Below are 11,378 nucleotides of genomic sequence, written 5' to 3' on the forward strand. Positions count from 1 at the left end.
AAGACATGTTGCCTTGTTAGATAAGGTATCACTTGTGGGGAGGCACTGCACACAGCCTCTTTCTTCTTCTCTCCCTCTGTCCCTCTCTCCCTCTCTCTCTGTCCCTCCTCCTCTTTCCCTCCTTCCCCCAACCCCCACCTCTGCTCACTGCCTGTATACATCAGGATGTAAAGCTCTCAGCCGCTGCTCCAGTGCCATGCTTGTTTGCTGTCGACCATGATGATCATGGACCTTAAGCCTCTAAAACTATAATCCCTAAAATTAAATGTTTTCTTTATAAAAGTTACCTTAGTCACAGGATGTTTTCACAGCAATAGAGTAATAATTGATACACGTGCTAAATGCCCTTGCTATGCAAGCTTACTGAAGTAAGTTGGATCCCTGGAACCCACATAGAGGAGGAAACAGAACTGATTCCAGAAGATTTTCTGGTGATCTCCATTTTTGAATACTATAGTATACACACAAAAACATACACATTAATAATAATAATAATAATAATAATAATAAATGGTGATGATGATTATTATAATTTTTAGAAAAGAAATTATCATACTTCATTTAGAAATTTAAATACCCATAAAATAAAAGACAGTTACTGATTTAAATTATAAGCAATAGAGATTTATCAATTCTGTGTATCTCAAATTCAGATTCAGAAGTAAAAGTGCATGTTTACAGGTTAATAGCTATGATGTTGACTAGGATAAATTTTAATAGTAACATGGAGGAGCAATGTTATGACTTGGCAAAGATGAAAATTACTGTTGTGTCTAGGTCATGTTGAGTTTGAGATGTCTTAGGCTGGAGAAACAGGTTTGTAAATTACTAATTCTTATAGGTACTGATCATCAGCATTGGGGCTACCTGTAGTCTATTAGTAGATTCTGGAAATGAAGCATATTTTTTTAGATATTCTTTTTATCAACAGAATGACTGTATAGATGAAAGTAATAAGCAAGCAACATTAAAACCCATGTCTAAAAAGTCTGCAAGTTCATAACTGAACTGATTCTTTTTGTGTATGTTCTCATCTATTGAGACCTGAATTTTCATTAGAACTAGAAAAACAGACTTGTGTAAATTGGCTTAAGAATACAAGCTAGCAGAGGATTGCCTTATCTGGCATCACTGGGAGGGGAGCCCCTTGGTCCTGTGAAGGCTCTATGACCCAGGGTAGGGGAATGCTAGGGAGCTGAGGCAGGAGTGGTTGGGCGGTGGGGGAGCACCCTCATAGAGGCAGGGGGAGGGGAAGAAGGTAGGGAGTTTATGGAGGGAAACTGGAAAGGGGGGATAGCATTTGAAATGTAAATAAATAAAGTAACCAAAAATACTGCTATTAATATATCTTATGAAGGAGAATAACAACATAACTTTCAGGACCAGGTAGGAGACATATTTCTGATATTTGGCCATAAAATTATTCATTAGCATTTACACAGTTTCTGCAATAAGCAAGAAATTCTGTTAAATATGTAGAATTCAGGGTTCAGCTTTTAGAAGACACAAGTTTATCCTCCAACTAACACATACATTCTAAAAATAATATTTATCCTTGAGTAGATGCTTTGCCAGCTAATATACAGAATCATAATTTTTAACAAGAATTTTTAACAAGTAAGCATGGTAAGAGAAATAGGCACTAGTGTCAAAGAACTAGAAAAATCATTGGTTTCAAAGAGACAGAAAGTTGATTTAATCAGGATTTCTCATTTTGAAACTTTGTTTGGAAATATTTGAGCAGCGCGCTGGTCTCCTTTCTCCCCTTTTTCAAGCATTTCGTATTGTGAGAGCTCACAGGCTTGGTTTTGACTGATGGCAATTGTCTTAGTTTGGTGGTGTCAGACCTTGAACCCCTTATGAATTCAAGCCAGGAGGTCCCTGGAGGTAACTGGTGGTAACTTCTCACCTTTGCAAGAGCATAACCTGAACCAGGAGTTGGAGCAGGATTTGTGCAAGGAGTGGGCGCAGAGGAATGTCCAGTAGACGAAGAGGAGGAAGAGGAGGAAAGAGAGGAGCAGGAGGAAGAGGAAGTGGCGGATGGGCCTTGAACCTGGGTTTCGGACTGAATACCATTGCTGTTTTTAACGTACAGCAGCCAATCAATAGACTGGGGCTCTTGGCTTAAATCTTTGCTCTCGGGAGATACAGCCAAATACTTTCGATTTGTCTTGAGCCCCTGGATAAAATCGGATTCAGAAGCAGGGAAAAGCTGCGTTATCTTCTCTATTACGTCCAGATTACCATCGAGAGCTTCTAAATTATTTTCAGATTGACTGTCTTTCATAGGAAGTTGGAAACAGGGTGAGGAAGGCATCTCTGGTAGAGAAAGGATAAGGACTATTTTCACGTCTGCTTTCCCATCTCTGCCGCTCTCGGGTGTTGGTATGACAAAGAGGGTTGCACATCGAGGATCTCTCTTTCCTGTAAGATGGTTACACTGAGATTTTATGGCAGAAGCACAGTCTAAACAAACAGAATATGTTGATGAAAGGCGGGGACCAGGACGAGGATTTGGCTTTCCTCTCATTCTTCGAAAGAGAATTTGCCTAGAGAGATCCTTCTGGATGGTAGACTTGGAGATGGAATTGACAATTTTATTTACAACATCACCAGGAACACTACCACCTTTAATAATGCAGGGATGACTATAATCTAAGGACCATAGGATTTCATTCTCTGGCTCTGATTTCACACTTTTTTCAAATCTACATTTATTCGGCAGTCTGGAAGACGGGACTGGAGCACTTTTGTTCTTGATACAGGGCTTAGGACTTGATATTCTTTGGCTTGAGATATTTGGTTTAGAATTAATTGATAGTAGCTGACGAGGTCTTTGTTTGTCACTGAGTGAAGCAGTGACCTTGGGTTGGCAAACAGTTGTGTTGATGGCCCGGGTGCTAGGATTGCATCTAGCCCCTATTTTAGGTTTAGGCTGGCACGATGATAAACTCTGAGATGGTAGAAAATAATGTGATGATGGAGTTGATTTTCTGGATTTTGCTTGGGACAATGGTAAATTCAAAACATTGTTATTAGTGTTTGATAGAGGAATTTTCAGAGGCTTATTACACTCATGTAGTGGTGAATTCTGAGCCACTCGATTGAATTCAAGAGATGATGGAGTTGGAGGAAAGCTGTTTCTTTGAAGTCTGTGGGTGAATGATGGTGAACTCAACGCTTTTTGACTGGATTCTAATAGAGATGACCAAATGTGGTCTAGTGAGGAATCCTTCTGTGACTTAGATTTACATAATTGTGAGTTATGTTCAGTTTGACTAGATTCCAAGGAAGGTGTAGTCCAGATGATATTTAGGGCTGGTGGCTCGTGATTTTGGAGGGAAGATGATGATGTTGAGACTCTTTGATTAGACTCCAATGAAGGTGATTTCCAGCAAAGGTCAATGCTCGATGATGTCTGTGTCCTTGGGAGGGGTAATCTTGATCTGGAACATAGTTTGCTAGGTTCCAAAGATGAAGTACTGGTAAAGCTAGATAAAGATGTTGTCTGAGATTTGTGGTGAGACAAAGACGAGTCCACGGATTTCCAAGAGTGATGTGATGAACCTTTCAAGAGGGAGTCTTTTGAAGCTGTTGCTGAGCATTTGGAGTATAACAATGGTGGTGATTTCTTAGCTCTGTTATAGGAGGAGCCTTGAGTCATTTTAGAGTTCGGAGGAGACAATGCAGAGAAGTTCTGGACCTTCTTGTTAAAGCTTGCTGGGGACTCTCTGACCATATTTGGGGATTGTTCTTTGCACATAGGTTGGCTGTAAGGTTGGTTTAGTTTATCACCTGTATAATAATGCATAGGCAAATTCTTTGTAGCTTGCTGCTGACAGTCTTGTGCATACACAAAGTGTTTATCATTATAGCCTAATGGCACCATCTTGTGCTGAAGTCGGGATCTTTGGAGAAGCAGTTGGCTTACAGGATGTTTTAGTAACAGTCTTTAGAACAAGAATCCATGGACAATTGGCACTTAAATAAGCACTAGTAGTCCTAATTTCTATGTTGTTATATTTGTGTTAATGGCAAATGTTTTAGAATGTATCACAATTAAGCTGTAAATGAAACTGGAGGGGCAATGTTACAATGTTACCATTTAGGTTTTTCTCTGTCTTCCATTTAATTTCCAAGAGTTCTGGGCTTTTCTCTCTGTCTCTCTTCAAGGAATAATTCCTGTTAACAAAATTGTAGAGAATTTAGAAAAGATCCTTACAGGATATACTTTTCCTAACTTGTGGTGATTAGAACACAAGGTTTAAAGACTGTACCCAGAATGTAGAGTATACCCCAACCACCTCACATATCTTTTGAATTAATTTTTCTAAACCCATTACATATCTATAAAAGAAATATATTTAGTTTCCTGAGCTAAAGACTAAAGTAATACATATGAATTTCTAATAGTTCCCAGAACCTTAAATGCTCAAAATATTAAAAAAGTAATTACTTTTATTTCATCAATTATTTTATTCCTACAAAAAAATGAATTAAAAGCTTCTTATGTCAAATAATAGCATCTTTAAGAAAAGTGAAAAACAAATTTGAAAATGTTGGCTTCAAAGATAGATTTGGTTCTTATTATTTTCACATTTTTTAACTTATATCTAAAAATCTAAACATCTAGTTAAAAGTCTCTTATATTTAGTCTCATTTCTGTTTGTCACCACTTCAACACCTTAAGAATATGCTATTCCCTTCTAAATCTACTGGCTTCTTGAAATTAACTCTTTCTGCCCAATTCTCTTATTTCTCTTTAGGTTATTCTTTACTTGCATCTCACCACAACATAGTTTCCAGATACATCACTGTGGTTATTTAGGTGAAAATGGGACTCAAAGGCTCATAAATTTGGTTGTTTGGCCTGCAGTTGATAGAAATGCTTGGGCACAATCAGGAAGTGTGATCTTATCATTTTGATATATCATTTTGAGGCTTTAAAAGCTCACCATTTCCAGCTAGCTAGCTTTCTCCCTCTTGCTTGTGGATAAGCTCTGAGCTCTCAGCTACTGTTTCAGTGCCATGCTTGCCCACCTACTGCCCTGGTTCCCTCTGTGATGGTCATGGATTCACCCTTTGAAAATGTAAGCCTCAATAAACTGTTTTACAAGTTGCCTTGATCACCTTGCTTTCTCATAGCAATAGAAAAGTAACTAAGGTGACTACCATTTCTCTTTTCATGTGATCCCTGAGTAAGTTCATCAATTATTAGGATTTGAAAAGAAACTATAGAAGTTTCATAAGAAAGTAGACACTCATTCCTAACTTAAGGAAATGTATATTGAGATATGAGATCTGAAGTTATTATTTTTTCTACCTCTCCATTCCCTACCACTACCAACCTAATATAACAATGTATTTTTCACATATATTAACTTATTCAAGTAATGTAGGAACAATTACATTATTGCTATAGATGGTCCCCTTTTGTCAATGTAGTTTGATAGACTTATTCTCATTCTACTTACAATTATATGAAACATATCTTATGAGAATTCAAGTGCAATTGCTTTTAAATATTTGGTCTTTGAGATAAATAGTATTTATTGATTAAATATCAGTCTTTCTAATATTAGTTTTACAAAACATGTCCTGATTATCTCTTCTATTTCATAGGTGTCAAACTAAGCATCAAACTTCTCCATCTAAAAGTGCCAGTGATAATTCAAACACAAACAAATAAAACTCAATTAATTCAATTCCTAGAAAAATTTATTTTCCTATGTCTTCTATTGTAGTCCTAAAACTTAGCCATTTATTTTAGAATCCTTGTAGTGATAGAGGATAATTTCACTTTATGAAGCTATTTAAATATCAACATTGACTGCTTTTTGCCTCTTTCATATCTTAGTTTTCCAGTCTCACCATTTCAGTTTTTCTATAGGTACATCTCAGACAGATTAATGTGATTATACTTATATCTATAAATCATTTGCCCATAAATGAACCCTTTTTCATTTTCTTTCACCAGACATAAAAGAGTGAACTCTCTCTGGACAGATGCCCCTGATGCTCACTTGTGGTTTTTACAAGCTTTCAATGTCTGAAAAGGAGTAGTTAAGTTTTGAGTTCAGACCCTCAGAATCCAACAAATTGCCTATTTAAACACCTGAGCAATATATCAATAAATATCATCAGAATTTGATAGACAATGAAAACTGAAGGATTCAATACCTTCAGAGAATGAATATTAAAAATGAATGTTTGTGTACTGCTAAATTGGCACAGATAATTCTGTTTGATAAATTTTCTAGTTGGATCTGTTAATTAAATTAGTATTATTATTAAAAAGACAATTTCTACTACAAAGAACGTTACAGCAGACATTTCTGTATGGGACAAGACATTCTTTGAGTATTTTCATAATAGTCACAAACTAGAATAAAGTGCTGATCAATAGTAGACTATATAAATAATGTATATTCATTCAAAAATAACAGTGAAAATTTATAGAAAATACACCCCAAATGCAGTTGCATACATGAATCTCAGATGAAAAATGTTAAGAGAAAAAAGTCACATAAGTGTTAAATGTTTCATGATTTTATGTATGAAACTACATAAGTTGGTAACCCTGACCATATTGCTAAAATGAGCATGCTTGGTGAGATGGAGATTAGGAGAGAGCACAAAGGTATGTCTGAGATGCGGTGCTGTACTGCCCGTGGACCTGGATCCTAATGGGATAAACGAGCTCATTTGGTGATAATTGAGTTCTAACACTTATAATATGTGCATTCTTGTAGATCCTTTCAGTAAAATAAAAAGTGTAAAAGTAGATGACTTGAAGCTAATTAGAAAAGACACATCTGAGAGAGTATTGCACTGGAAGGTGAAACTTTAAAGAACAGACCAAGATCTGGCTCACAGATGCAAGGAGCCCTGCCCCCCACACTCCAGCCCCAACCCACACACATACAAAGAGAGAGTGAGAGAGAGAGAAAGGGAGAGGAAGAATGTGAGGAAGAGATCCTGCTAGCCTATCAGCAAGAATAAAGGAATTCAAAACAACTGGAATGAGCAAGGGGAATCGAAAGGTAAAAACCCATAGAAAATAACATTTCTGAATGTTTCTACTTTCAGAATTACTTAGCAAATGTCATTGATATTTCAAAAGCGTATCTTGCAATAGCTATAAAAGTATTACAAATATCAAGAGAAAAGGTAAAACTACAATTAGTGTAGAAAATGAACGCCAATATAAAACCATTAAGTCAAATGTTCCTTCTGTTCTAATGTTTTTATTCTTTGGTTGATTCAAATGTTCCACCAATAAATATACTATTAAAGTTCTTCAAAGTAACATAAATATTCTTAATTTTTTCTTTGAAAACAAAGTACAATTTGTACATTTAAGTATGACAATGGTAACACAAATAAGGGGATATATTAATATTATAATTCACAAGTAGAAATAAATGAAACACTTAAATCTCCTTTAAAATGGTGTGTATAAGTGTTTTGCCTGCATGTGTGCACATGCAACATGTGCATGCCTGGTGCATGCAGGCCAGAAGATGGCTTTGGATTTCCCAAGCATGTACATGTGCATATGTGCATGGTGTATTGTGTGTCCATGTATATGTATATGTATGAATGTGGTGTGTGTGTGTGGATGTGTGTGAGAGAGTGCATGCTGTGTGTTCATATGATATTACTAGTTGTACATACATGTTTTATGTTTTCAAGGCTGACCATTTGGTATTTGGATACCAATGGGATGTTCTTCCCTGGAGAAGACCACTTATCCCACTTGCAGAAACCTTTATTTGTCTAATAATTCTTAACTAGATCTGAAGCCTGAGGCACAGGATTTGTTCTGTCAATGTATCAGTTGGGACGGGACTCTGCAACCCTGCATTCTGATTGGTGGTGATTTTCTCTAATGGTCTCTATCTGTTGCAAAGAAAAGTTTTCTTGATGAGAACTACACTTACCTGTGGGTATAAAGGTAAATATTAAGAATGTTTTAGTATTATGTTAGACCAAAGGCTTAAGATGTCACATCTTGGGAGTAGTGCACAGGGATGCTAGGGACCATTTCTCACTGCAGCACATAGAGACCATTACAAAGACCAACATAACTTGCCAAAACACAAAGAATAACTGATGGTGGTGTTATAAGGCAATCATACTCATCTACCACCCAACTTCTGCATCTACATTTCAAGGAACATCATAGAAGGTGTGAAGAAATTTTAAGAGCCAGAGCAGCAGGAAGTCTGGGAAATAATAGAGTAGTTGCATTCAAGAAAATGTGGCTGTCAAACAACAGCAAAGACAAGAACAAAAGACATAGTAATGGGTAAGAAGAAGTTCTCATAGGGCTCTACTTTTAGACAAAACTTGAGACAACAAATAACTACTGAGTGAGGGAGAATTAGTGATCCTCAGGAATGAGCATCTAATTGTCTTTTCCAATTCCAAGTGCTCAGCCAGAAAATCATATATGTACATGTGACACTAAACAAACTCAGTAGATTGTATTTATTTGTTTATGGAATAATGAATAACATGGAAGGAGTGTGGGCAATGGGAAGAGAGTAATATACATTTTTATTTTAAGATAAAATATATATGAAAAAATGATAGTACAGTTTCTAATGCTCTAAAAGTACACTCTGTGAGAAAGAACAACAAAAGTCATGATTCAGTAAAGAATTTCTATAATATGCATTAAGCCAGTTAAAGTCATGGGGTGAACAAGAGTCCTTTGTCACATATTTGATTAGATTCAAGTATAGAAACTAAGTAAGTGTGCTGTGATATCCTCGATGGGCTATTAGACCAGTAAGCTGAAATTAACTAAAAACTTCACAAAGTTCTGTGACTTTCTGTGAATAGTGTTGTTTCAGTTACTTTCTTGTTTTGATAAATGACATAATTCCCCACAGTGAAAACTCTGAAGACCCTACTAGAACATCAGCAAAATGTAAAAGTAAACTATGTGAAGTTTCAGCATGCAAAACAAATATACAAGGATTAGTTGCATCTCTTCATGGCCATGGCAAACAATTCACAAAAGCCAAGACTTTTGTAAATGGGATTTTTTTTCCTCCTGGTTCCATTCTTGCAAATTATTGACATATAGAAAAATCTCTCAGTTTCTGAATGTCCATTTTGTATCTTGCTAATCTACTGAAAGTGTTAATTAGTCTTAACAGTTTTCTTAGTGGAGTCCTGATGGTATTTCAAATTTAAAACCATGCTTCCTGCAGATAAGAACAATATGGCTTCTGTGTACTCATATTTCTTTTCTCTCTCTTGTCATGACAAAGAGTTTGAGCACTACACTGAAAAGGAGTAGAGAGAATGTGCATCTGTCTTATTACACATTTTAGAGGAAATGTTTTAAGGTTTTCCTTGTTATCATAATGTTCGCTATAGATTTGTCATGGATCCCCTTTATTATGTTGAAGACTGTGCCAAGCTGTACTGCCAGCACAAGGTGTAACCTGCGTCCACCACTCCACAGCTGTATCCATTTCAGTGTGCTAACCCTCAAAAAACATGTTCTTTGGCAGTTGCTTTGTGAACAGGAAACCCCTTCAATTTAGGCTTTTGGCCTTCAGATACACTTTGCACAAGATAGAATCTCTGATGGGTAATATTTTTGTTTAAGGACATCTTTCCTATTGTCCCAGTGAGGTGCCTGAAGTTTCTCTTCCATGCTGCTCATCTGTCTAAACAACTACAGCTGTTTATTCAACCCCACCCTGAATGCTATCCTTTTATTGGCATTTCCTTTACTTAACAAGCTACTCTGTTAATTAGTTCCACAGAACTAAGAACCTCATACTCAGTTTTATCACACACAAAAATTGGCCCCATTTTTTAAACCTAGTTTCTATCATAGTTTAAACTCTGGATGTTGTGATATAATATCCAGACAAAAGCAATATAGAAGAGAAAAGACTTATTTTTGTCCCACAGCTTAATGTTGTAGTCAAATATTTTAGGAAGGATGCAGCATCAGGATCCAGGAAAATAGGGCAGCTAGTCACATTGCACCCATATCCAAGAAACAGAACACTGAGGCTCCATTTAACAAATTCTCTCCTTTCCATAGAGTTTAGGAACTCAATCCAGAGATCATGACAACCCACAGTAAGTGGATCTTCACACATTAACCAAATAAAGATGAATAAAAATAATCACATCTGCAATGCTCAGGGGCCCATCTCCCAAATTTCATCAAGTTAACACTTAAGATTAATAAGCATAGTCTTACTCCCTGCTCATGTGAGAGACTAGCAGATGGACTGTTTGACCTGAAAATTTCCTCTTAAACTTTCTTTGTCCATCTGTTCCTTCATGATATTTATTCTCTCCTAAATTCTAATGGTTGAAACTGTCTTTCTCTTGTGTATATACTATTCCTTCAAGTATCTTCTGTAGTGCTTGATTATTGTCCTTAAAATTCCTTATCTTGCCATGTTCGTATTTATTCATCATTTTTAAAGACAGTTTGCTGCATAAAGGATTCTTGCTTGGCAGGTTTGAGTCTGCTCTTCTGATTGACGCTGTTCTTGTGTTCACTTTCAGCTCTTGAAATACAACATTCTTTACATTTTGTTTTGGGGGGTTTGCTAAGGAGAAAATTGATGATATTCCAATATTTCCATCTTTGTGGGTGAGTCCATGTTTCCTCCTCAAAATTCTTCTTTTTCTCACAATACCTAATGTTATCCCTTTGCTTTGTATGCTTGCCACATTGACAATAATATGAGGTTCTTTTCTGTTCATATTTGTTCTTATTTCTAAACATGTCTCATGTGTCTGAGTGTTTATCACTTTCTCTAAGTTTGGGGAATTTCCTGTTATTGTTTCGTTGAATAAATTCTCCACAGCTTTGGGTTTTCTCTCAGATCTTTTCCTCAATTCTATCTTTAGTTATTAGACTGATAGACATACTCTTCTCTGTGCTAATTGGTGTTTGAGTACTATTTCTTCAGCCTTGTTCTCTAGTCCACATAGTCTTTCTTCAGCTTGATCAAGTCCACTGTTGGTGCCTTTTACTGTGTTTTTCACGTGATTCTGTTTTTCATCTCCTACATTTCTAGTTGGCTTTGTTTAACATTCACAAGTCTTTGGTAAGTTTTTCATCAGTGTTGTGTTTTTCTCACACACTTTACTGGCATTTTATTTCTGTATGTTGCTGACTTCCTTCTCTACATCTATATTGAACATACAATATTAATCATCTTTCAGGTCACTAATCATTATATCAGAGATATTGTGAACTGTCCTAGCATTTTATATCTTTGAGTTCAGTAATTGAACATTGTGAATTTTTTTTTTCAGTTTCTTTCTTTATTCCTTCCTTGACCAGATTATCATTGAGTAGAATGTTGTTAAGCTTCCACGTGTAT

General features: G+C 36.2%; 1 protein-coding gene across 1 annotated transcript in view; it reads right to left on the reverse strand.

Annotated features, from left to right (window-relative positions):
* Positions 1-1,672: 1,672 nt before the first annotated feature.
* Csnka2ip (casein kinase 2 subunit alpha' interacting protein) overlaps positions 1,673-11,378 on the reverse strand; it is a 112,147-nt gene continuing 102,441 nt past the window's right edge. Inside the window, exon 3 of the mRNA XM_031364210.1 lies at positions 1,673-4,182. Within this exon, the coding sequence (XP_031220070.1) occupies positions 1,700-3,889 (2,190 nt within the window). The 5' untranslated portion in view covers positions 3,890-4,182 and the 3' untranslated portion in view covers positions 1,673-1,699. The remainder of the gene's footprint in view (positions 4,183-11,378) is intronic.

Source organism: Mastomys coucha, unplaced genomic scaffold (genome assembly GCF_008632895.1).
Source record: "Mastomys coucha isolate ucsf_1 unplaced genomic scaffold, UCSF_Mcou_1 pScaffold12, whole genome shotgun sequence".
In the NCBI taxonomy this organism is placed as follows: domain Eukaryota; kingdom Metazoa; phylum Chordata; class Mammalia; order Rodentia; family Muridae; genus Mastomys; species Mastomys coucha.